Source organism: Acartia tonsa, chromosome 8 (genome assembly GCF_053477335.1).
Source record: "Acartia tonsa isolate MP-2025a chromosome 8, ASM5347733v1, whole genome shotgun sequence".
In the NCBI taxonomy this organism is placed as follows: Eukaryota; Metazoa; Arthropoda; class Copepoda; order Calanoida; family Acartiidae; genus Acartia; species Acartia tonsa.
In genome coordinates this window covers 11,023,498-11,051,495 of record NC_137267.1, presented here as the reverse complement: position 1 = coordinate 11,051,495, position 27,998 = coordinate 11,023,498, and the positions used below count along the sequence as shown (strand labels likewise).

The 27,998-nt window shown below is 31.0% G+C and overlaps 2 protein-coding genes across 36 annotated transcripts in view; one reads left to right on the top strand and one right to left on the bottom strand.

Moving 5' to 3' along the window:
* The window catches only part of Not3 (CCR4-associated factor Not3), a 158,738-nt gene that overhangs the window by 100,687 nt on the left and 30,053 nt on the right, over positions 1 to 27,998 (bottom strand). The gene's annotated exons all lie outside the window — the stretch shown is intronic.
* On the top strand, positions 29 to 27,979 carry LOC145325992 (uncharacterized). 2 transcript variants are annotated; one of them, XR_013881725.1, is made up of 11 exons: positions 29 to 1,820; positions 8,769 to 8,996; positions 9,786 to 9,824; positions 10,273 to 10,408; positions 16,890 to 17,303; positions 20,583 to 20,649; positions 22,643 to 23,771; positions 24,600 to 24,673; positions 25,864 to 25,934; positions 26,368 to 26,438; positions 27,083 to 27,979. XR_013881725.1 is itself a non-coding variant. In XM_080169051.1 (6 exons), the coding sequence occupies exons 3-6, from the start codon at positions 9,820 to 9,822 to the stop codon at positions 20,610 to 20,612; spliced, it is 585 nt and encodes a 194-aa protein (XP_080025177.1). In that variant the 5' UTR covers positions 29 to 1,820; positions 8,769 to 8,996; positions 9,786 to 9,819; the 3' UTR covers positions 20,613 to 20,902. The 2 variants fall into 2 exon arrangements, 1 of the variants encoding a protein (XP_080025177.1); XM_080169051.1 differs by lacking the exons at positions 22,643 to 23,771; positions 24,600 to 24,673; positions 25,864 to 25,934; positions 26,368 to 26,438; positions 27,083 to 27,979 and having other exon boundaries at positions 20,583 to 20,902.

The window sequence follows — 27,998 nt, the reverse complement described above, 5'->3', positions numbered from 1 at the left end:
AGAAAACATACTCATACAGAAGCTAGGCCACTCTATAATTATCGAACTTAAAATGTCTATTTTAAAGAAAATGCATTATAATTTATGGATAAAAAGGGTTCTGTAAATAGAAAAACCATGAATTATAATGCATGTACCCCCCAAATAAAATGAGAAACACAATTCCCCATAAATTGTGTTTTTGTTTTTGCCACCTATCTCTTGCTAAAAAATTTTTAAGGATTGACATATCAAAATACTAATTTCAATTGCAACAATTTTTGTTCTTTTTATATTTTGTGGCTTTTTTTGTAGTTTTTCTATAATTTTAATCTTTTTTTGTTTGCTCTCTTTAATAATTTTCTTTTGAACTAATAATATATATATATATGTCTCACTATAAGATTGCAATTGAAAATCAAGAATAATAAAAATATGTAAAAGTATTCCTTATACGAAAAAAAATGTCGTCTTTTTTAAAGTTTGCGCTTGAATGCCGCGCAACATATTTTACGTTAAAATTTATGTATCACATGAAATGAAGCTTAAGAGAAAATTTTCTTTTTATTTTATAAGTAAAAATTGATCATTTTGTGATAAAAACTATCTTGGGACGTATATTGAATACTTTTCCTTATTAACTAATGATAATGAATAATATAGGACATGTTATAATATATCGATAATATAGTTTTTCTTCTTTTTTTTTCAACTTTTGTGCTTTTTTTTAATGTTCTAAATTTTTTTCAGATCAATTTACGGACTTATTGTTTTTTTCGAGACCATGGCAGTTGCGAGGGTCGCCGCTAGTGTAGGGTTAACAATGCAGGAAATTAACCTCCTTAATTTGTTTAACCCTTCCCTAGTAGCGGACCTCGCAGCTGACAGAGACGGGGAGGGCGTTCGGCTTATGATTCAGGTTGCTTTTTAAGACAATTTTAACTTTTTTCTATTAATGTGGTTCCCTTTTAGGAATACAGAGTTCTTTATAGATTTTGTACTGAGGTAGGTTCTCTTGTAAACACTGCTGTTCTTGAGCTCCATGTCGATGATATGATGCAGGTTTTTTGTTGCTGCTGGCGCAACTGCTTCTGAGGTAAGGTAGGTAGGTTTTATGCCTACTTGTGCAGCGAGTTCTCAGACAATCAAGGTAATGAAAGTATGTAATATTCTGCTCCAGGTGGTAACCATCAATGGCAATGATAAGACAAAAATGCCATTTTGTTGAAAATTGTCTTAATCACACTTGTAAACCATCCAGGTGTAGTGTGTGGTGGTAGCTGTGTGTAAGATATCCAGGTATCAACTGTGTATAGGATATTTAGGTATCATATGTGGTTGCAACTGTATGTAGGATATTCAGGTTTGATTTTCGTTGACACCAGTGTGTTGCTAACCAATATCCGCGGCCTAAAATCCATGCCCGAATCCTCCATCTGCTTGTCAGCCTATTTTGAGGACCGCTACTCTTCAGGACCAGCTAGCACCCCTCTCATGCCATAGTCACGTATCCGTCCGGTCTCACATAACTGCAATGTTTAGAATTAGAATCATATAATTTTAATCATAACAAAAACCCTAATTAGAGCATAAAAACTAAATCATAATTTTAATCATATTAGGATCTTAATTAAAACGTAAAATTTTAATTTCTAAACTAATAATGGACTTATTTCAGAGGCAACTGCGGGAGTACCATCGCCTTGGACTACGGTTTCCTTCCCTTGACCCGTCCTATGAGTGTCCGTCCTGCGAGTGTAGTTCCCCCATCCCTAATGATACCCTTTTCTCCATCTTAGGTTTGGGGGTACTCACTTTGGTCCTGGCAGTGTTAAAAATAGGTAATCTTAAAAAAATTTACTTTTTTATCTTTTATTCTTTTTTTTCTGGTTTTTTAAGGACTTTTAATGCTTTTTTTCTCATTTTTCTGATTTATATACTTTATTTAGCTACAATATTCTTACTTTCTAAGTGACAATTTCTACATATATATAAAAAGTGACAAAATATAATTAAAATGGTGACAAAAATATAATTAGAAAAATGACATAGTCTTAGTTAATTAAAATTAAAAAATGTTACTTACTTTATTTTTTATAACACTAGCCTTCTCTGTTTGTTTTTTATGGGGAAAAATTAACAGAGGAAGGTTTGTTTGAATCAACACATAAAATTCCCAGAGCATAATTGACTTTTTATTTGTTGTTTCAAACATTTCTCTTCAGCATAATGCAAAAAAAAATTGCTTATTACAGTTTATTTTCGCTTTTACCGATGTTGTTATAGAAAGTAGTTGTATTTTAACCTATTCGATTAAATTAAACCTTAATGGTTTTGTGTACACAACTATTCCCTATTTCACATGCATAGTAATGATAGATTAAATTTTCGCTTTTATAGAAGTTGTAACTAAAAAATAGTTATTTAGTTAATTTTTTAACCTTTGTGGTTAACTTTTTATTCAATAACTACTTTTTATTTCGATCTAATTAAGGAAACTATATTTCTTTATAGTTATTTAGGCTTTTTGCTACTTATTGATGTTGTCTTTAGATTAGTTACCTAGAAAAAAAATGTTATTTTAGGCACTTATTCTTTTGGTATTCTTTTTCTTTACATTTTGCTTGTTATTGTTGGGCTACTCATATTTTGGAACATATAATTTAGATTTTCTGATGACTGAGTCTTGTTTGATACCCATCCTTGACCAGTCGGGGAAAAAAGGCAAGATTATCCCCCTACCATTATTAATGATAGGGTCCGCAAGGCGGTATTATTCAGGATCAGCCAATAGTTTTTTTCTAAATTATTTGTTTCAAAAACTCTAGTAATAGTAGTTCTATTTTTTTATATAAATCTAGTATGATTAGAAATTATACTTGTCGTGATTCTATTCTATTTTTAATAGATACTTACTTATAAAATTTTATGGATCTAAGCTTAGGATTATTTTTAATAGTTGAATAATTGAAATATATTTAGTCGCTAAAAAAAAATAATTAGTTAGTTAGTCTTTTGTCGTGTCCGCAGTAGTTTTAATTATCATAATTAGTCATTATTTGTAAGAAATGTCATATTGTCATTTTACTAACTTGTAACTAGTCATCTTGTGTGACTACTACCTGGTTGGGTCTTACTGGTATCAATTCATATTGCGCCGGCAAAGGATCTTGTTTGCGGCAGCATATGCACTTAACTAAGTTTGTTAAATCTTTTTTACTCATAGGAAACCAGCGAAATTCTCTTGTAGCCCCTTTAAAGAAAAAGTTTACTAGGCAGGAATATATTATGATAAATGAGTTGAAACCAGTAAAGCTAAGCCAGGCTAATATTGTCCAAGACCACGTTTTAAAAAATGTCAAAATCGTGGCCCATACATCCCCAATTCTTGGCACATGAAAATACTCTTTTATTATTTCATTATTGATTATAAATTTTGTTATAAGACCACCTGACTGTCCTATGATTTCACAATCTTCGTTACAAGTATATTTTAGACCAAGAATCAGTTTTCTATTTGCCCCTGTTCTGAAGTCAAAAATATAGTCACATATATGTTTGGTATCAACAGCACATGTTAAATCTTCAAATTTTGTTTCCTTTTCTGTACAATAAATGGACTTTCCTATTATTATGACTCTATTGCAAATTTTGTTTGGGGGAAATTCTGGTGAATAAACTGAATCCTTGTCTAATTTATACTTTGGCGTAAGACCGAAAAAAACTGGCTCATATTTGTACCCCTTATCATGATTATTTTTGTAATATTGTATAGTTTCGTCCTGATATAGTATGGCTAGGGGAGGATTTTGGGCATTTAAAGCATTGCAAGTGCTAAAAATAAGAGGGTTGATGATCTTGGGTTTCTCATCAGTTGGGACCACATATTCCAAAAATGATTTTACTAATAAAATTTCATGCATAATTCTACTATGTACTTTTTCGGTTAAATCTGAATCTTTTCCTTTTAAAGCGTCAATTATTTTTTGGACCCTAACTGCCCTACTTGTAACTGGTATATCAGATTTTTCTTGGAATACTATGGTACCATCCGATGGGAGATCCCTGGGCATCCTCTTTTCTATCTTAGATATAGTTAGCCTATTTGTCCTTAAGTCATCAGATAGTGTCTTAAATTTGTCATTAATATTGTCCAAAATATTTTGTTTAATTTTCTCGGGTAAAGTTTCTATCTTATTAGACAGTTCTTTGTATACATCGTCGGAAAAATTGTCAATAAGCATGTCAGATTCCTGGTCTGATCCTACCGTTCTAGTTATATCATGATTTTTAGGATTCATAATTGCAGATAATTCTTCACCTTCACTTCTCTTATTTAATCTTAGTTGCCTATTCTCCTCTTTTAAACCATTAATAATCTCTTTGTCTTGTCTTTCTGTCCAACTTCTTTCCGCTTTTAAAAAGTCAATAGTATATCTAGATTCTTCAATTAATTGTATCTGTTGTGACCTAATATCAAAAATGTTGCCCACTAATTTTTTAATTTCATTATCTTTTGACCTAATATCCCGTTCCTTTTCACTGATTATTTCCCTTTTTTCCAGAATTTTACCCTCAAGGATTGACTTTTCATTTAATAATCTCTCATATTCTAATTGTTTGTTTTCAAGTTTACTGTCGCTTAACTTTATTTTATCCGTTAAATCCTGGTTGTTTAAACTTAATATGGCTATTGTCCTATCCTTTTCACCCAAATTGTTAGACTTAGTTTTAGTTTCTTCATCTCTCCTATCTATACCTTCCTGTAATATATTATTTTCTCTACTTAAGACGCCCTTTTCTGCTAAACACCCTTCCTTCTCCTTTTTTTCTCTCTCCTTCTCTTCCTTCTCGTTTGCTAATAATGTTTGAAAATTATCCCTTTGCATAGTAATAGTACTTAACTCTTCAGTTAACCTATCTTTTTCTTTAATCAACTCACTTTTCTCATTTTCTAAACAAGTTTTCTCTCTAGTCGTGTCTATCAATAGTTTTTCTTTCCCCTGTAATTTTAGATTAATCTGTTCAATTTTTTCTTTACTTTCATTTTGAACTTGTTGTAATTGTTTATTAAACATTTTAATAGAATTGCCCTTGTCAAAATTAAAATTATTAGTAATGTCCGTCTGTACTTCTTGGTCTTTTTTATTTAAAGTGCCAGTTGTGATTCTGGAACTATCCCTAGTGCCAGTTGTTATTCTGGAACTATCCCTTAGATTATTACTAGAACCTAGATTATTTTCTTCGCTATCCATAATCAAATTGTCCTCTGGAACTGGTATTAAATTATGTTTATTTTTGTCTGTCCAGTCCATCCTTCCAGGATTATCTTGACTACCATCAGAGGTACTCTCACCGTCAGTCAAATCCATGTCAGAATTATCTAGACTATTTATTATTTCATCTGATACTTTCCTGCTAGGATCCTCTCTATCTATCATAACTTCCATCCCCTTTTCTTCAATGTCGTCTGTATCTCCTATACTCTCTATTTCCTCTAAGAACTTATTGTCAGAGTGATCTAACTCTAAGCTATCTATTTTTTCGTCTGTCTGTTGGTTAGTCTGTTTATTATTATCTGTGCTGGCTATGTTATTTGCAATATTATCACCTACTTGTTGTGGAGTTATACCTGTATTTAATGGAGTTTTATCATATAACTTACTGTCGTCAGATGTTTCGATAGGTATTAATAACTTACTGTCATCAGATGTTTCTATAGGTACAGATAACTTACTGTCATCAGATGTTTCTATAGGTACAAATAACTTACTGTCGTCAGATGTTTCGATGGGTATAATAATGTTTGTACTATCTGTTTCTTGAAATGATATATCACCTGTTTCTGGAACTTTATCTACTGATGGTATATTTAAAGTAGGTTCTATTTCACCTGGACTAGGAGTTTGATCTTTAGTTACCTGATTCCTAATAATGTTTTTGTTCCTAATGGGTGAGTTATCAATTACAAAATCGTCTTTTCGATCTGTTGGACCGGTTCTGTGATCGATTTTTATAATGACCTTTTCATGAGGTTGTGCATTACCTGAAACATCTGATTCTTCGTCTAGTATACCCTCCATATCATCATCAGAATCAATAGTGGGTACATTATCAAAAGAATTGTCAATATTGATAGGTATATCGTCCTCATTATCAACATGTGTATTGTCAATCTGTTCGTCAGTTCTAACATTATTGGCTATGTTGTATTGATTAATTTCCTGGTCAATTAGATCCTGATTATTTCTGCTCCTTTTCTTATTTTTTTCAACCCAATCCCTCCATATTTGTCCAGGAAAATAATCAATACCTAGCTTTTGTGCCAAATGTACCCGATATCTTATTCTTAATTTCTTTTCTGAATCAAGTTCTGAATATTCCCAATTTGCCTTTTTGAATATTTTAATTAACATGTTTCTCCTGTTTTTCTGCCCAAAATAAAGTGCAGTATTGATAATGTAATTCTTTTTTTCTTGTTCAGAAAGATCATTAAAAATAAGATTTCCTTGGAAAATTTTATTATAGCTAGTCTCATAAGTCCAAGCTTGATAATTAACTACTGCTTTAGTCCTTGGCCGTTTTCCTCTTTTATTCCTAACTAATGGTTTTGGGGATGTATCCTGTGCAGCATGATCTTTAATAATATTTTCTATTTCTATAAGTAGTGCATCAAAATTTGCTATTTTACAACTCAGTGCTTCTTGAGGCCTATTTAATCTTTTTAGGTGATTCGTTAGGTCACTTAATGCATAGGATATTTCCCCCAAACCTTTTGATTGGAAATCAAGTCCCAGAAACTCAGTGATTTTTTGTAGTATAGTTGATCCTGCATATTTTCTGGATATTGATTTCCAATCTGACTCATCCAATATTTCAATAGATAAAGCTTGCGGGTTATAGTAATATTCAGAATAAGCTGTGGTGGGTAGGAAGTGACTACGTCCTAGAAAATCTACCTCTTTTGGGTCTAGGCTTCTTGTTAGTTGTAGATGGAATATTATTAAAACCAGCAACTTCATTCTAAAGAAATAATAAAGTTTTAGCAATAAAAGATTTATGATTTTTCTTGACCATAATTTGTCTTAAAGTATTATTAGGAATATCTTGTTTTAAGAAGGAAGTAGGAAAAAAAATTTGATAACAAAAATTAAAAACTATTGTATTTCATAAAAACTTGCAAAAAAAACTTAATGGCATATTAATTTGGGTATCTTAAAAATGAATATATTTCTTGAGGCTGTAACTTTCTGCCTATGGACATTTGGTATAAACAACAGTGTATCCCTATAGTCCACCCCATGACCATAGATTCATGGTGTATCAAATGATGACCGTTGAGCAATGTCCTTTCAAAACCCCACACTTGGTTAGGCTTATCCTTGATCCACTTACAACTTCTCGTGTATCCACAAGAAGCTAATGTATTCATTTTAGCTACCTTAAAAATAAGCTGCCAATCTAAAACTCTATCTTCAAAGTGCGCATAGAATTCCTGTACTGCTAAGTCTACGTCTGACATGGGGTATGAGAAGATAGGAGGGTTCAGGTATATTATGGTTTCAAGATTTTTTTCTGTCCTTTCCTTGAAATCTAGATGGTTTATAAAACCTTGGATAACTACTCCTGATGCAAAAGGTGATACAATCTGCCCTATTTTAAGGAATTCTATATGCTCTCTGATTATAGATTGGATATCTAAAATGCAGCACACGTCTGTTTCAAGATTTCCCATATCTTTAAATGCTTTCCCCAAGTCTAAAAAGTCTCTTGTAATAATTTTCTTTATTTTAAACCCATATGTCTCATTCACTGGTCGTCCGTTATATGAAGTCAAAATGTACGTGGGTAACTTGCTTGGGAAAGACATTCTTTATGGTCTGAAAAAATCATATGTTTGGTTAATCTTTATTCTAGCCTTGGGCATTGGGTTAGCATTTGGGGTTAGATATGATTCAATGTATTTCCTCCATGCTTGAGTATAATCGGGTGCAATATGAAGGCCATTGTCCTGGCTCGCCATAATTTCCTTCAGAATTAACCTTACAAAACCATGGTGTTTCAAAACCCTTTTTCTGGCAAATGTTGTTTTTTTCTTCAAAAACCATTTTTTGATGCCATCACTTTTTTCAAGAATTTCCACTAGGTTTAATTCTGGTAAAACGAAAGCGAGCCAGTCCGATAGCGGCTTCTGTACTATGATGTTAACCCCCTCCTTTTGCCAATACTCAATCTCTGTTCTGATAAGATTCTTAACCTTTTCATCATTCTTTTTGTGATCAGCCCTTGGGTGTTTTTTGCAACATTCAAAAACAAATCTTGGATGATTTGGGAGAAAAACAATTCTTTCTCCCAATTCATCAACTTTGACATCATTTCTTTTCAACAGCCTTATCAGAAAGGTTAAGAATCTTCTCAGCAAGAGTGGAAAAGTGTCAAGCTTTTGAGGGTCAAATGGAATTTCTGCTACTGGGTTATGGTTTTTTGGGTTAGCAATATATTGGTTGAAGTAAAGACTATTGTTAGTCACATTTAGTAGGAATTTTGTTTTGTTAGTCACATGCTTGGGCATATCATATAGAATGTTTTGTAGTAAGTCTCTCCTACTACCGTCGTATAGTTCCTGGAGGTTTGTTACCCTATAATACCTAATATTTGGAGCACCACCCTCCTTTGGAAATATCTTTTTTAAGAAAGATCCACCGAAAGCTATAACGTTACATTTTCCTTTACCTCCCATTTTATCTGTAATTTTATTCATTTAAATAATCCTTTCTTTTCTATTTTAGTTTTATCCAGGGAGCAGTTTAATGGCTTTTGGGCCATTGCTGCTTCCTGGTTCCTCGGGAGGAGGAGGAGTCAGCCGGCAGAAGGAGGAGTGGAGAGAGACGTGGAGGAGAACGGGAGTAGGAGTGAGAGAGTGAGCGGGAGTGAAGGAGTGAGTGGGAGAGGAGAAATATCAGGGGAGCTAGCCCCTGTAGCACAAAATGATTCCTACTGTGTTATATCATAATAAGGTATTATTTTATTTTTCTCAAATTTTCTTAATTTTATCCCTACATTCCTGAATCATAAAAATGCATTTTATTCAAAAGAAATATGGCTAATTTGTTCAAAATATTATGACTTCTAGACAGCGCAAATTTATTTAATGTTTTAATCAACTCATTCATCTTATTTCATTCTAAACACTCATATTTTACTTGACTTATTTACTCATAAAAAAAATGTTTTTTGGTTCATTTGTATTCACACAGACTATTTTTACTCATTTAATATATCGCAATTAAAACTTTCTAATTCACACAAAAAAAATTGCATACAATATACTGTAAAAAAAAATCCATACAAACATATCACTGTAAAAAAAATTTGCCTTATATTATTTTCGCTTTTTTCTACACATAAAAATCATATTCACTCATTTTCTCACACTATTTTATTCATAATGTTTCCCATTCATACTAGAGAAAAAATGCTTTCACACTTTTTGGCGCACACTTTCTTAAAGTATAATACCCTTAGTCGTTAAAATTAATTAGTATTAAAAAACTGTTTACTCATTTAAATTTATTCTTGATTTTACTCTGAGCAAAATCCATATATCTCTCAAGTTAAATGATTTAATATGTTTTTTCAAAATCGCGGAGAAAATTATTGTTTGCTGAAAAAAAAACTTATGATAAAAAGAATCGTTTTTTGCTATATTTGCTATACCAATTTCAATGTTTGTCTTTAGTTACTTGTCATATGTCTTTTTGTTTACTAATACAAATTGCTAATGATTAAAATTTGCTGTTTTTTAGGAACATTACTGTTATTATGATTGGCTATTAATTTATGAGGTTAGTTTTATTCAAGTTTTAGCACTGTTTTATTCTACGACTCATTTCCGTTAAAAGTAATATAACCATAAAAAAAAATATGAGTGAAAATAGTTTAGTGGAACAGTGTGATAACTTTTTCGTGAGGAATATTATTTGTGACTGCGAGTAAGTTTTTTGCTTATATTTCTTAGACTAGAAGTTTTAAAACTAAGCTTAGATCACATAATGGTAACAAAAAAAAATGTTTTATATCTTTGACTAGTTAATATAATGGCAATAAACTTCTTTACTTTTAATAGTTAGGATAGTGCTTGAATAATGGCAAAAAAAAACTTCTTACTTTTGATAATTAGGATAATGCTTATGACATATTTAGTTCTGGGTTTAGATTTTTAAGAACGATTAGAAGCAAACTTATTTTTTATTTTTGTATTACAAGAAACTAATTGTTAATATATATTTTTAGGAATTCATCTGAATATGAGTTCTACTATGGTTTGGGAGATCTCATGTCCGAAGACGACTTTTCGACTTTTGGTTCGATTCCGGGCTACGACCTTGGTTTCTGCTCTATTTCTTTGATAGTTAGTCTATCTTTAAAGGTAAATTCTGCTTTTTATTGGGAGGGAAATATTTATTTTGATATCAGTTATTTTATTTTCTTAATTTTCTTTAAATTTTTTGTTCTACCATGGATTTTTTATATATACTATTTTTAGGCCTTATGCTAGGTTCAAATTCGATACCCGCTTGACTGATATTAGAATTTATATTCATTTATACCTCTCCCCTTTTAAAAAGCAAAACAAAAGTTTTTTCTTTATTATTATTTGCATTTCAACACTTATTTTCAAATATTTGACATGATAGTATTTACATAAAGATTTTTTTAAAACATAATACATTTAATACATTTTTTCACTAAAGATTATTTGTTACATTTAATCACTCTCCATATCTATTTGTTTTTGGCTGTCTTTTTCATATGGGCCTTTTTTATTATGAGGCTGTATAGCCCTAGTAATGAAACCCATACCTTTATTATAAAGGTGCACTTCTTGCTGAAAAGATATATAAAGTTTATCAATGTCTTCAATTTTTTCAGCAAGGTATAAAGAATATCTTGTTCTTTCACAAGCTGTCAGTATCACTTTATCTATCAGTCTATCGTAAAATGTATGCATTTGATCACTATGATATTTAAAACGTGGTATTAAGTCTATGATACCCCTAAGATCTCTTCTTGTAAAGGTCTCCATTGTCCTTAAATCCAGGCAAATAGTTTTCAATTGTGATTTTAGTTGGAAAACCTTTGAAAAAATTTCAGGGGTATCTAGTACTTTAACTTTTCCGTTTTTATCAAAAATTGGATAATTAAGTTGAGTCTCAAAAAATTGTTCATTTGTTTGATGGTAAACAGTGGTCAATACATACATATGATGCATATTTATTTTAGTTTTTATTCTGAAAATTTGATATATCCCTTTTAATTGTCGTCAAAAATCAGTGTTTAAATATATTTTATAGAAATGCAATTAGTTTTAAAACATAGGTTTTTATTTCATAAATGATTAAAAGAAGAAAAATCACGAAACCTAGCATTTATACTTGTTTGATTCAAATATTGAAAAATTCACCCAACCTTTATATTGAAATGCAAATTAACATTATATCATATTCATTAGCAGAAAAAAGAACAAATTAATTTATAATCATATTTATAAAAAATTCTTCGCGTAGGCGTAAATATTCATCAATAATAGGTCTCAGGCGAACGACAACGGTCTCGCGATCGTCACCATAGCTGGGATATAGAGAGAGAAAGACACTATATAAGCGTTCCAAACGTGCATGAAATCCTGTAAGGAAACCTTCCCTAACTCTCATAGGCAATTCAGGATTGTTGAACCTGGTCACACTCTCGTATTTAACTTCATCCAACACTTTATCCAATAAAGCCTTAATATGAGCTTGCAAATTTTCAAAATTAAGGTCATTTACAAGTAAGGCTTTAGAATTTTCCAGTACATTTTCTGCAAACGACATCTTTCAAACAGAAAATATAAATGATAAAATCATACCGATTGCAAGCTATTTTATACAAACAGAATAAAGCGCATTGCTCACAAGTAACACCTCTTTTAACCTGTCTCAAATAAATTCCTATTGGCGCGCTTAATTTGCGCGTTAATTAGGTTATCTTTGTATTTTTATTGAAAATATTTCCGATCTATTTTATTTTCGTTTTATGGATGGTTTATTTGTCCTTGCGCGCGCGTATTCTCATCTGGCGTGCTCACAGAGTTTTAATGTTTTCTGGATTTGGTTGTATTTTTAGTTTGTTAGTAAATATTTAAAAAGAATGGCTGCAAGCGAAACTGTTAGATTAATTTGGGAGGATTTGACTAACGTCATGAGGAATGCACATAGATATCTGCAAATGAGGGTTGAAACCTCTGACCCTACCGTTGATAGACAGGAGGTGGTTAGACTATTGGATGTTCAAGAAACTTTAGTCGCAAGGGTCTTGCTCTGTCGGCCTTTGCCGGGAGAAACTGAGGATGTTCAACTTGCTAAGTTGAAGTCTGTAGAAGATGATGTAGAGATGCATCAGCTCTGCGTTTTTCATGTTTAAACAAATTATTTGTGTTTCAAATATACATTAATAAATGTGAAAATTATTTTATCTATTTTATTTTATATGATATTTTCTAAGATTTGTTTAATAATTTTGCCGCCTTTTTTATTGTCTAGCTGCCCGCAGCTGTTATGTAGATTAGTTATTATTTTAATTGGTTTAAAAAGGGGGTGTTTTTTATTTCTCCAGGTGTTGTAGCTATTAAAGCTTTGTTATTTGGCGCGTTTAATTTGCGCGTGAATTGGTTTATCTTTGTATTTTAATTGATATTTGCTTGGTTTGTTTGGTTTTATTTTAGTTGTGTTTGGTTGCTTATTGAGAAAATGTCTACATTTGCTAGCCGCGAGGCTCTAAAAGTTATTTATGGCGATTTCACTAGAAATATTGCCAAACTTGTGGTTGGTTTACAAAACGGCGAATTTGGAGATTTAGCTTCTCAAACTGATCGCGATAATTTTAGAAGAGAGTTGCTTGACCTAGAATTTGAGTGGGTCAGCCGTTTCACTCCAGATGATTCTAAACCTGATACCTTTGGGGATGGTTTTATCGAATATTCGAATGACTACATTGCGTATATCCGTCGAAGATTCGATTCAATTTCCAACAGAATCTGTGAGAAAACCAGCGGCAGTTTTCCTTGAGTTTGAAATATTGTCTTTAATGCTTCTAAATTAATTCTTCAATAAATGTTGGAAAATTGTTTTTTATTTGTTTTTAAAACGGCGTAATAATTTATTAATAATTGTTATTAAAAGGTTAGATTTATTTTATATTGTAAGATTTGTATTGGAAAGAATTTTAATTTAGCGCATTATTATACAGCATTTTGTTATCCAATAGAAATTAGTTAATGACAGGTTACTGAGGTTTACTCGTGAGCTTGATTCGCATCCCTAGCCAAGAGGAACAATAAATAGCAATGTACCAATGTCCAAATAAAACAGTAAATAATATAAACGGAAAATATATTTGTGATCTCTTTTTTGCTTTTGGATTTTTAAACTAATATGTTCTTTTATTTATCTGATATTATGATTAGAACTAAAATGTTAGGAGAATTTTCAATATTATAGTCCCAATTTTGTGTACTTTTATGACTTGAATATTACTCTATGATATCTTAAAAAAAAATTTCCATAATATTGAATAAAAAAAATATCCATGATAGAAAACACTTTTAGTTGTTATTTGTTTGACTGAAAATGAAAAAAAAAATATTAAAAGAGAAAGAGATGTTCAACTTATTTAGGTTCTAAATACAGAGCCGCTTTTTTGTTTAGATCTAGGACTGTTTTTTTAAAAAGTTTTATAATTTCTAATAGTATGAGCTGTCTATAAGGCCTAATTATTATTTGTGAACTGATTCTTATATATTTGCTAAATTTTAAGGCAGCTTTGTATGAAGACCTTATTATATTGAACACTTTTTCCTCGTATTTACGTTTACATTTGCATTTTTTTCGTCTTTCCCTTATTTGCTGTTCATTTTCTATTCTGGATATATTATTTTGCAGGAATCTCAGAGTTTGATTTATTAATAGTCGAAGATTAATCAAATGTAAGTTTTGCTGAATAATGTTAATTTCTATTTCAATTTTATTGGCATTTGTAAAAACATGAGAATTTCTTGGGATACACATTATAAAACTATTTAAGATTTGTCAAAAAAATGCCCACTTATAAAATATTATTTGTCTATCAAAGTCTTCATACGCTTTACTTATTAGTTTTGTAGTAGTTGCGCTCCAGGAAAATATTACTTGAAAAGCTATATTTATGTTGTCAGGTGTTTTTACCTTCCTACACAATGTAATAAGATTGTTTATTTTAGAATTTACGTATTTAAATTGTTCTTTATGATAATTTAGTCTAGAATCACTTGTGATATTACATACTAATAATATACATTCCCACAAGTTTAAAAAGGAGACAAAATCATTGAGTATCAGTTTTAAAATTGCAAAATGTTCCCTAATTTCTTGTGTTGCTAATTTTATGTACATTTATCTTTTTTGAGATCTAGTTTTGTAATGACAGGAATCACTTACATGCGCTTTATTTCTTACCCCACTACTGCCGAACCCTTTGTTTCCCCTAACTGCCTCTTTGTTTTGTCTGACTGTCCTTGGTATTTCATCTATACTAATAAAACCTTTATTTTTCTTATTTGGTTCTCTATTTTGTCTGACCGTCTGTGGTATTTCGTCTATTACCTCTATTTTAGGATGGCAAATCTTCTCTATAACTAACTGGCCTATTCTGTCATGTACTCTAACTTGAAAAGCTTTATTCCCATTATTTATAAGTAAAACCCCAATGTTACCCCTAAAATCTTCATCAATTACCCCTGCCCCTATATCAATGCTGTGAAAATATGATAATCCTGATCTAGGTGCTATCCTTCCATAAGTGTTTTTAGGTAACTGTACTGCGATATCTGTCAAAATTAGCTGTCTCTGATGTGGTTTAATTGTTAAATTTTCGGCAGAAAACAAATCAAACCCAGCGCTTTTTTGGTAAGCTTTATATGGGACTTTTGCTTTGTCAGATATTAATCTAATTTTCAGTACGGCAGACATTGGTTTAGTTATGTAGTGGCTTTGTTTTAAATAAATATTAATTCAGATTTAGGAGTTGGAGATATTTAAAACCAATTATTATGATAATGTTGGAAAGCTATAATTAGGGTGCTCAATTAGAAACTTTGCTTTACTTTGTTTGATGTATTTAATAATCAATGAATTTGCAAATATAATTATACCATAGAGTTTTATTTTACAGTTGTCACTTTTGATTTGTTTATTAAAGGTAAATATAGTTTTAAAAATCTTCTGAAAAAAGTCAAGGTGTTCTAATTCTTTGAAAAGAAATTCAGATGAAATTACTTTTTTACGCCTATTTATTGCCTTCCAAATTTGCAAGAATTTATTATATATCTTAAGAGTGGTTTTGAGTACTTCCAACTCCTTATTAATAAATGAAATCAACATTGGGTTAGTGTTTTTGTTAATAACATATTTGATAATATTTATATGATTCACTAGCTTTTCTATTATTCACTTGCTTATTACTAAAGGTGTATCGCTAATGTTTAGGCTTACCTCCCCTCTATTTGCTAGCCCCAAAATTTACCTAGAGAAAAAGGATAAGATTTGAATAAATATCTTTAAAAATTATCATAGTTTATATTAGTCTATATTCTCTCATTTGTCTGTATTTCCTTAATTTTCTATAGTATTTTTTATAGTATTCTTAATAAGTAGTATTACGCAGCTTAACTCTTAATAGTATTTATCTTTTATTTGATTGGTTGGTGTAAAGTATCATAAACTGTTGTTTTTTATATGTTTGATTTTAAATATTTTATTTAACAGTTTTTTATTAGGACTCAAAAATTCATTTTTAGAAAACTATTCTCTATTCTATTCGTGTATAAAAAGATACTTTAAAAGGGTTGTAAAAAGTTGAATGGTTCGTTACGGGCCTTACAATAGCGAGGCAGCGTAGCATCTCTTATTTAATTTATCTGTCAGTCTCAAAAAAAACTTTTTAATTTTTTAAAAAGAAATATCTGCTATTACTTAATGTTATATTTAAACTTATTCAAATATGTATAAATGTCAAAATGTTTTAAATCTTTCTAAGAGAAAACATTTTAATATGAATTGTTGCATTAATCATTTTTAGTCATTTACTTGCGATTTACGTAATAATTCCTTTAATCTTTACGCCGCTACGGCTAGACAGTAAAAGTTTAATCTTTAAAACCATTTACGTGCGTTTTATGTATAAATTCTTTTAATCTTTACTTCGCTACAATTAAACAGTAAAAGTTTAATTTTTGAAGCCATTTACATGCAATTTATGCATAAATTCTTTTAATCTTAACGTCGCTAGAACTAAACAATAAAGGCTTAATATTTAAAATCATTTACATGCAATTTATGCATAAAATCTTTTAATCTTAACGTCGCTAGAACTAAACAATAAAGGCTTAATATTTAAAATCATTTACATGCAATTTATGCATAAAATCTTTTAATCTTAACGTCGCTAGAACTAAACAATAAAGCTTAATATTTAAAATCATTTACATGCAATTTATGCATAAATTCTTTTAATCTTAACAGTGTTATAACTAAACCGTAGATGTTTTAATGCTCAAATTATTCTCATGTGTTTTATGCTTAAATTTATTTTGGCTTAACAATGCTAGAACTGAACAGTAAAAGTTTAATATTGAAATTATACACATGGATTTTAGTATTAATTTATTAATGCTAGATAGTAATAACTATTATTTAATTATGTCATTTTATTTCATTTCTTTTTTAAGATTAATTTGTAGTAGTCTTTGACAATTTTCTGAGGATATATCATATTTTCAATGTTCTATTTTTATGATTATTGAAATGTTATTTGCTAATTATTTTATTTTATTTTAGGCATGCTTCCTGACTATTTGCCTGATTCTGTGTTACTACAACCGAATTTTGAAGAAAAGATTGGAAACAGCTACTAATAGAATTGGTGAGCTTGAGAAGAAATCTTCATTGAAAAAAACTTACTTAACGGGCCTTCGAAATCATTTCTACAAACTAAGCCCCCACGATGGGTGGGCCAGCATGGAAAACCTTGAAAACAAAGCGACCTCCAGGCCTGTGGCCACTGAGCCAGGAGATAACACTATTTCGCCTCCAGAAGATTTTTGTGATTCGACCCTACCTACATGTGTTGCTGACGTTCATATCTCAGCTGTTAAGAACGATTCTAACCTTCCTTACTCCGTTGGCAACCCGCCGCCTGTGGATCCTACTGTACTAGTTAAAGGTGTGGGGATGGATAGTGAGATGGGGAAGGTAAGAATTTGCAAGTTGGTTACTTTAGAAAAACTAGTCTTATCCGTATACGTCTACACGGTGAAGCTACTCTGTAATTTATGTATTGTTTATCTGTATTTTGTTAAACTACTTTATGATTTAATTTGTCTGTTATTATTTGAAAATGTGTTGTTTTTATTATTTTATATGCTTATTTAGAGATATCATCGCCAAGATCATATGATTCTGAAGTTTCAGTATGAGTTATTTGACTATCAGTTGGGGGGTCGGGGAGGGGGCGAAGTTTAGTTATTTCATTACTTATTCTTCGCCACTCTCTCAGATCCTCCAAAGTTATTAAATTAAAATGCCTACAGATTGATTTTGGAAGCTTATATTTCCCTACATAACCTTCGTCGATCTTTTTAAGTTGCTGCGGCGATAATTTTGCTTTGTCAGTAGTAAATATATTAACAATATCAATTAAAAATTTGCTTACTTCTTGTACTACCCATACTTCTAAGTCATAAACATTTTTATTTTTGTGATACAGTTCTTTTTTCTTTTTGTCGTTTCGAACCAGGCAAAGATCACCTATTTTGAAATTGTGTGGATATCTATGTTTATTTAGTTTTCGTAGTTCTTTTTCATGTTTTTGTATAATCTTATTCTTGTTCCTTTCATATATCTTCAAGAATGGTGTTTTTGCCAAATCGAAACGTTCTGATAGAGATAGCTTATCATATGTAAAATTAGGTCTGAATAATTCATCATATTTATTTATTTTTCCATCAAAATTATATAAAGATAAGTGGTGTAAGTTATAAGGTGATAAGTCTAAACCCATGAGCTTAAAATTATTAACTTGGTTTACTGTAGCACATATTGCTTGTTTTATACGAACACTATTTTTATGGGCTGAGTAGTACCTTATCAGATTTTGAATGAGCTTAACCCGGCGCTCAATATTCCCCCTGCTGGCAGAACGGTAGGGGGCACTATTTATAAAACGTGAGCCAATGGAATTTAAAAATTCTTCATTTTCTGGGTTTTTTATATTTCTTCCATTATCGCTGTGGAATTTTTCCACCTGTCCATTTATAGCTACGTAATGTGCAAAGCCTAATTGTATGTCTGACTTTTTTGTTTCTTCTAACATAAAAACTGTCAAAAACTGGGTAGCTACATCACAGAAAATAAGTACTGCTTTTATTCTATCCACCCTTTCTTCTTTTCTCAGGGATGAAGGGAATTCCAACAAATCTACTTGGACTAAATAATTTCTTCTAAAATTATGGGCAGTAATGCTTGTACCTTTTTCTAATCTGTAGTTATTAGTTTTAGTTTGTTCACAAGTAGCACAAGACTTAATAATTTTTTTAATTGCTTCTAATAAAACTGACTTTACTTTTACATAATAAGTCCTTTTCATAAGATTATAAAGTCTATTTATCCCCGGATGAATTAAGTCAGCGTGGTGTGCTGCTGCAAAATAATCATATAACTCTTCTGGCAAGATAATTAAGTTATTTTTATAATGTATTTTAGTTGGACTCACATTTTTTGTTAAACCTGTCATTATTTGACGTTGTATAAAATAACTTTTTCTAAGAAAATGACCATTTCCCAAAGATAGATTTAGGGTAGGTCTAAGTATGGTATCTTCATTCAGAGTAGAGTCTGAATTCTCAGAATCAGTTTCAGAATCAGTTTTGTTACTACTTTCCTGTTTTGTAGAATTATTTGAATAGAATTTTCTTAAATCTGATCTTATTTTAGCCCTTTCATATCTATTTGCTTTTTTATTAAATTCTTTTTGAAGTTTTGCTTGTCTTTTATTTAATATTGAATTATTTTTTGATGAAAATAATGATCTTTCATATTGATTGCTAACCTGATCTGATTCTGGTTCTGAAAATTCAGGGTGTTCTAAACTAAATTCCCTAGAGACACTTGCATATGAAGGTAGGGGGTTTTTTTCATCCTTATTGTTTGAAACAGCATCTACGTTTGGACTTAAACCCATTCCTACTGAAGAATTATTTAATGTTGGGGGGAGGGGGTGTGATTCTCCTCCCCTTTCTGCCTTATTACTGTGAGGGTTTGACATTATATCTATGTTATTTTTAGTTTTTTCAAGAGTGAGGGGGTTTGTTTCCCCTTCCGAAATTGGAAAAAAGTCATTTTGTGGGTTTAAACCTAAATCCAAGCTAATAGTAGGTTGGGGGAGGGGGTGTGTTACCCCTCCCTTATCAGTATCCTTATAATTATTTTGTTTTGCTTCTAGAGGCAAATCTTTATTTAATTTTTGCGAGGGGAGGGGGTGTGATACCCTTCCCTTATTTGATACGTTATTTTCTTGGGATTTTTGTCCTGAATCTATATTTATTTTTGGTTGTGATGTGGGGAGGGGGTGTGATACCCCTTCCCTATCTGAAGTCTCATTTTGCGGACTAGCCTTATTATTTGAAGGTAAAACCCCATCATAATTAGATTTTTGAGGGGGGAGGGGGTGTGATACCCCTCCCATACTTGGGGTCTCGTTACTTTTGGAGTTTATATTTACTGGAATAGGTGCTGGCGGGGGGAGAGCTTTAGGTTTATTTTTTCCCCTTCTCCTAGTACCCATTGCTTCTTCATACTTTTTTAATAATTCAGGACCTTTACCCCTGGTAATTACTTTAATGTTAGTTTCATTTTTAGGGTTTTTAAAATTTTCTTTATCCCTGGGAATAGGGTTAGGTTCAAAAATTTTAAATAAATCACATTCATAGACCGGTTTTATCCTATCTGTTCCAAAATTTAATTGGTAATGTCTCTCCGGGATAAGCCTGGAGAGAAAATCCGCTAGTTGTTCATTTGTTGGAATTGCCATAAAAATTATTCTATCTGTTGTTGTAAATATAATTTTTTGAGAAAGTGTGTCAAGCATAGATTTACTATTTTCAATTTTTGTATTTTGTAAGATTTTCATTACTGCAATATTGTCTGTAAGGACAATTGTTTTACAACCCAGTTTTGTTTCTGGGTAAAAATATTGAATAGAATCAAAAACGGCTATAATTTCTAAATAAGCTATACCGGTGCCTCTTAAAATAGATGGTCCAAAAGTTCTAGAGTAAAATCCTAATATTTTTCCTCTGCCTTTAATTGAATCATCGTTTGTCCTTAGAAGCTTTGCTACCATATTATATAAATTTTTATCTGGTACACTAATATTTTTTACTGTTTTTCTATAATAATGACATCCAATTTGAAAACTATCTTTTACACCGTAATAATGATAATTATGATTATCATAACTTAATATTATTTCAGTATCCGCGCGACGATTCCATCCACTGCTGATTACTGCTTGTTTAACTGTGCCATCCTGTTGAGACAGGTAAGCTAATTTTAAATTTCTCTTGCTGTATTTAGAGTAAGACATTAGGAGAAAAGTCTCAATATTAGGGTCGTTAAGATTTTGAGTCCCTGCCCTCAACGCATTCATTGTCAATATGTATTTTTTATTTATTTCTTCCCTACTAAATATGGTTTCTGTGGATTCATCCATTACACTTAAATATGCATAAAGTTCTATGTTTAAACAACAAAAGCTAAAAAAATATAAACACCATCTGGTATAATCCTTGATCCCATCAATGTTTAAAAATAAACTAATTTTATGCAATAATTTTAGAAGATGGTTTTCTTTGAAAATGACACCTATATTATCACTATAAATTTCATTGAATAATGGGGAAAATTTTTCTGGTATGGGTTCAAGATTAGGAAATTCAACTGGAAGTAAATCCCTTATTTTTAGCCCAATTAGACATGCCCCTAGAGCCCTACCGGAAGCATCGGTGTATAGGAATTGTACATCGGTGTCTTCCCGGCTATCGTTATTGCATTTTTCTGATCCCATTGCTTTTGTAATTGCATAAAAATGATCGTTAGATTCTTTATCCCAGTCAAAGTTTTTAACCTGTTTATATAAACAATTCATATGATATTGTGTAGTCATAGATATTAGAGGTCTATAGTAGGTTAAATTTCCTAAAAATGATTGCAATTCTTTTAAATTTCTTGGCGGTCTCATTTGACTTATTGCTAAAGATTTTTTATCTGGTATTTTTACTTTGCCTTGCCCCACTGTGTAACCTAATATATCAACAGATTCTTCTACTAAATTTACACAAAAACGACATTTGTCAAGATTAAGTTTTAAATTTAATCTATTTACACGACCTAAGAACTTGTCCAAATTAGCTAGGTGATCGTCAATAGTGTCAGTTTTTGCATTAAATAGTGACAAATCATCAAACCATATCAAAACATGACTAATTAAGTCGTGTAGTCCATTATCATCTAAATGTATATTATCTAATATATAACTTAGTAAAAGGCTAGGGGTACCCGCATATCCTGTTAGGGCTCTTTTAAAACGGAATACCCCAAATGAAGTGGTAATGTTTGTAATTCCTGATTCTAAAACTTTGTCTGATAATTGTAAATTATAAAAAGCATTTCGAATATCCATAAAGCTAGAGTATCCTACTTCAGGGAGGAGGGATTTTAGGGTCCGGAGTGGATCCATAGTAATCGAACTGACGTTATAGGGGATTGTGCTATTTATTCCACGTGCATCTATGATGATGCGGGGACTTGCTTGCTTGTCTTTACGGGTTGTTATGAAAACAGGACTTCCAAATTGTTGATGGCTAGGGGCAGGTTCTATTATATTAAAATTAATACAAGTGTCGATGAAATATCTAAGGTGCTGTGTGTCATTCATTGAGAGGCTATACACCTTTGTGTTTCTTTTAAAATTTTCTGGTACTTCAAAGTCAAAATAATCTTTACTTGCCCCAATATCAAAGCTATGACAAGCGCCCGAATTGTACTTTAATAATATATCTGCTACCCTATCCCTTATGCTTAAATCTTTTATATAATGCAATTTTTCCTTTATTTGTTCTAAAGTAAGGGGTGGGGGAGGTAATGGTGAATCCAAAGTTAACCCCTCTTTTGGCTCCAATAAAAGTTTTTGAACCTCTTCATAACTAATCTCTTTAGGGATATTTACATAATTTTCCTCAATTTCTTGACAATGTATGCTATTTACTATCTGTATGTTCTCATAGGGCAGGGACGATATTCGTTTTTTGGATTATTTATTATAAAATTCCCTGTTACATTTCTAATAAAATATTTTGCTGTTTCTTTAAAATTTTTCCAACTTAATTGTCCTTCCATTCCTGACGAAAATGCTGAAATAAATGTGTCACAGATTATTTTACAACTAGATTGGAAATCTATTATTTCTACAGCTTTTATAGGCTTTAACTTAGAGTTTCTAAAACCAGTGATATTTATTTCTTTATCTTTTTCAGGAATGTATGGAAGTACGAGAGCGACTAGTCCCCCAGCCTCAAGGTGCAAGGGCTGATGTCCTACATTAGTTATAACTAGACCTATTTTATTTCTTTCTTTGTTTAGATTATATACTTTATATTCAATTACTACATTAGGATTATTTGTTTGGAAAGGAATAATTCTTTCTGTTTCTTGTTGTAATGTTTTTAAGTTTTTTACATTAAAAATAGTTTTACTTTTTTGCCCTGGTATTAAATCTATTTTATCTATGTTTTTAATAAATGGTGGGCTATATACCTTGTTCCTTCTAGGGTGCAGCGAAATTTTTATTTTGTTTCCTGTCACTTTCATTACTAAATTGGTTTGAACTAAAAAGGGTCTGCCTAGTAAACTTACTTTTTCTGTTTTAATAATATGAAATGGAATATTAATTACACCTATCCCTGAAAAGTCGCAAGGTATATAATATGCCCCTATTGTTGGTATTTGTGAACCATCTACTGTTGAAAGCCTATACTTTTTTGCTTTTCTTTCATTTTTATAATTTGGATTTACTGCTAAGATAATGGACTCAGAGAGAACATTTACGGCTGCGCCCGAATCCAATTCAGCTATTACTTTATTGCTTTTTATTTTAAAAGGAATCAGAATCCTATCTGTAACTGAAATATCGCCATTTAATATTTTAAGCTGTACTTCATTTTTTATTTTGTGACTAATATTTTCTTCCATTATTGTACCCCCGCTTAATTTCATGCCAACGATGGTGTCTTTTCCTTGGATAAGAATTTTGTTCATCAAAAAAATCAAACAAAAGACCCAAGGCGCAAAAGCAAACCCAATTAGCATTAGTATCAGGAGTAATATAATGCAAAAAATAGTCTTGTTATTAGATGGAAAATCTAGTAAATATTGTATAATTTTTAATACTTTTTCTTCTATAGTAATTTGTTCATTATATTGGCTCTGTAGTATATCATATTTTGAATAGACGTCCCAACTTGTATCAGAAAAATCTGAATTCTCAATTTTATTATGCTTATCCATGTCCCCATAACCTTTTTCTATTTCAGAGTATAATGGCTCTCCAGTATTGTGTTGTTGTTGTTGTATTGGACCTTGAGGGTGTTCCCCTAAAACATCCAGGTGAACTTCCCCTTCATGTAATGTAAAAATATCAGAATTTTCGCTTTCTTCATTATTAGAAGCTTGATCAATAACAATGTTTCCTATGGTATTAAGATAATCCATGTTTTTAAAAGTTTTTTTGCTTTTTTCATAATCTTTACTGCAAACTTTATTTAAATATTTTGAATAAGTTGATTCATTAAAATCAGAATTTTCACTCTCCAATGTTATACTGCTTTCATTATCGCTATTTTCATTATCCGTAGAATTTTGTAATGTACTGCCTGTACAAATGGACGTTTCAGATTGTCCGTCTGTGCTTATGTCCGTCATGTTCTGTGAGTTTAAGAAAAGCTCCATAATCTGTTGTTTGGCTGAAACGTTACTATATGTAGATACGGACTCAGATAATATAGGCTCGTTACCTTTTATTAGAGTTTTACTAGAGTTTTCACTAGAGGAATCTTCCAAAAAAGAAGTAGAATAATTACTAATACCATCACCATTAAGCATATTATCTATCTTATTACTTATTTCTAATACACTACCTACTACTTTATCATTATTTACATTATTCTTATCTATCTTACAATCTAATACTTTATTATCTATTACTTTATTTACATTAGCTATCTCAGTATTCATTACACTATTTTCATTACTTAAAACTGACTTACTGACTAACATTTCATTAATATTCTGATTAGTTACATTATTTAACATATTAACATTAGGATCTATACAGATATCTTTATTGGAAATTTCCTCTATTTCATTTTCTCTAGTTACCTCTATTGTTTCGCTTTTATGGGTGCTATTATTCTCTTTATATTCTGATTTTTTTAGTGTGCTTGGAGACGTGTTACTGGATAGAGCGACGTTTTTAGAATCATTTTCTGCTTGAGATATTATATTTGCAGGTGAATCTATTATAATTGTTATTTTACTATTATTACTCTGAATTGAATTATGGTATGGGGACGCTTCTAGTTTTTTATATCTTTTGGTTGGGGCAATAAGCAATCCTTTATAGGATGGTATTTTCTTGGCAAGCCATATTGTAAACACCTTGAACATTGCTCTTGGGAGGGGGCCACATTTGGATAGACTAGACATGAAGCACTAGAATGTGTGCTTTCATTGCACTTAAGACACATAGCCTGTTTCCTTAAATCTCTAATACCTTTATTATCTTCCAACCATTTAATGTTTTTCTTCCTAATTTCTGGGTCTGTATGGTTGGCGCAATATCGAGAATTGTGGTTAGTTTTGCCACAATATTCGCAAGGTGTTCTTTGTCTTTGAGCTCCAGGGTTTGTCCCTGATGCTATTGGTGTCTTTCCTTCTGTCATTTCTTGTTTGTTTACTACTTTTATTGGCTGTGCACTCACTTTATTTTCCTTATATCTGTCTTTTTTTCTCTTAAACTCAAATTCATTTTGTAGATACGGTCTAAATTCTCGAAACCAGTTGATGAATACATTTACATTTGCTGCTGCCGATGTGGCATGTAAAAAATTACTTTTTAAGTTTGCTGGCACAAAGTAATTTGCAAATTTCATACGAATTTTTTCTAGTTTATGTTTTGTTTCCATGGCTGTTTTATCTAGCCATGAATTTAGCTTAACTATGCATTGTGCAGGCTTTATTTCGTCATCTATAGTAAATCTGTATTTGTTAAACTTATCTTCATACTCTGTGGCACTTAATGTTTCTTGTGCTATTGTTGTCATTATACACGTGACGAATTCTTTGCTAGTCATTTCGTTAGGATTTATGTCTAGTTTATCTAATGACAAACGGGCCTCAGTTGAAAAATAATGTATTAAAAGAGCATTGTATGTAGCATATGTCCATGGTGTTCTAAATCTTTCAATATACCTAAAGTTAAGCAAAAAAATCTTAAGATTGCTAGATTCTCCAAAAGATGTTGGCACCTTGCCAAGTAACTTAATTTCTTTGACAAGTCGTTTATGTTCGCATGGGCCAGTTACTAGGTTACTGGGAATCAATTCTAAAATTCTTTGCATACTTAAGTCCGTCCCTGCTAGTCTCTCTCTCTCTAGGAGTCTATCAAGTAATTCATTTCTCTCTATTTTTTTACTTTTAGGTTTATCCTGCTGTTTTGGGACTTCATCGACCATGTCTCTGTCCTCATTATTTGAATCTGAAGAGCTAGAGGTATCGTCTTCAAATCTATTTTTCTTTTTCTTTTTGCTTATTTTTTTGACTTTGACCTTTTCAATTTTATCTTTTTTGTCTTTATGTCCGTCTTTCTCTTTGTCACTGTCAATTGGTTGACTCTCTTCTTTCTGTTTTTTCTCTGAGTGGTCATAATCTGACGTCTCATACTCATTATCTGTCTGTTTGTCTTTCTTTTCTGTCTCTTTTGTATTTTCTGAATGTACTTGAACTGGTACTAGAATTTTATTTGTTTTGTCTGTACTTTGTTGTATCATATGTGCCCCTGTAACATTAACCTGTTTGGGTAAATTTTTTGACCCCCCATTTAATGGTTGGCTATTGTCTGTATCACTGTCTATGTCCGTGTCTCTGACTATATCTTTAGGAGGTAATTTAGATTCATCCATTTCATAGATTTATTTTATTTTAGCTTGTTTTGCTGCAGAAACTTATTGGACTTGTTATTACTTGTTAGTATTGGTTATGACTAGTGTTTTAAAGGTAATTTTAAAATGAATATTTCATAATTTTGCTATGTCAAAAAAAAACATTTGTTTTGTATGTTCTCTATTTTTTAAATGGACTAGTGGTTTGTCTACTTTTTATATTTTATTTGGAAGCAGGGAGATGTTTATTGATAGGAAAAAAATATTACTGCTTTTTATAAAAAGCCCTCTCCCTGTTTGAAAAAAAATTTTTATGATATAGCAAAAAATATGAAAAAATTAAAAAAACCTCTTACCTTGGATTTTACGGAACCACATGAGACGTGTTAACCTGCTACTAATGTCTCACCACAGTTAACAACCTCATTTATCTCTGAAAATGGAGTTAGGAAAAAAGGAAAACCCCTTAAATCCCCTTGTTAAACTATAAATCACCTAACTAACTCCTAATAAAATACACCTTTCAAAAATAATGTGCCTAATTTAATTCCCCTAAGTATTTTGAATTTGAAATTTTAAAACTTAGTATTGGCAGACAAACATCCTGTTACTTTAGTGAAACGTAAATAAAGACTTACAGCTTAAAAAACGAGCGAATAAAAAAAAGGTATTTTTAGCAAGGAAATGTAATTTTATTGATAAGGAAAAAATAAAGTTTAATAAAAAATAGTACTAAGACATAAATTGATTTTATTTTAGGATTTGCAACAAAGAAATGGCAAGAATTTTATGCTGTAAGAAAAAAGGACTCGCGAGTTAAAGAAAAAGATGTATGCTCCAGATGAGCCTTGGTGTCCGACTGCCAGCTAAAATCTCCCAGCAGTACCCATATTAGTTATTACTATTGCCATAAAGCCTTGACTTAGGCCCCGTGCGCAAATATTCTAACACACTCCTTTGTTGCGAAATTATTACATTGCATTCATATAATGTAACATATCTTTTAATAATCACAAATTTCATTACATTTATTAATACAATTAATTAAAAATAAAAATTCATTCTAATACACAATATAGTTTTAAAACCTAATTTGAAATAAACGAGTCCGGAAAAAGTCCAAATTTGGTTACACGGGAGTGTTTTAATCTATTTGACCATATTCATGCGATATATGTGAAAAAGTATTTGCGCGGATTTGTGCTAAAACAGACTTATTAATATTCATTGAATAACTTTGTTCTATTGTATAAAAAAAAATGTTATTTAAATATAAAATGTCTAAAAAGTGTTATATTTTACTGATTTATTATATTTAATTGTTAAAATTCGTACTGTTTTTGCATGAAAAATGATAAAATGATCAAAAAGTAGTATTTTTTAATACACGGAGTCGGATGTTTAAATTCATAAGGACTGACATTTTCTTGGAACTTTTTCCCGAAACCGAATTTTCCCCTTCAAGTCTTAAAGCTTCGTTTTTACTATTTTTACTAGTATTTTTTAAGAAAATTAGTAAATTATGAATATTTTGACTGTTATGAGTGGCCAATTTCTGCAATATTGTATGTCTTATTTTGTACTCAAAGTTTTAGCATTCTAATAGCTTGAACGCCCTTGCTACAGGCCTGCGTGGTCTGACATTTATTTTTTAGGCGCGCCTTTAAAATAGGCA

What these genes read in the sequence shown, in the direction of transcription:
- LOC145325992 (XM_080169051.1), top strand. An exon ending in TAGTTAGTCTATCTTTAAAG is followed by an intron (nt 10,409 to 16,889) that starts GTAAATTCTGCT and finishes ATTTTATTTTAG; the next exon opens with GCATGCTTCCTGACTATTTG. An exon ending in TGGATAGTGAGATGGGGAAG is followed by an intron (nt 17,304 to 20,582) that starts GTAAGAATTTGC and finishes ATATTATTTCAG; the next exon opens with TATCCGCGCGACGATTCCAT.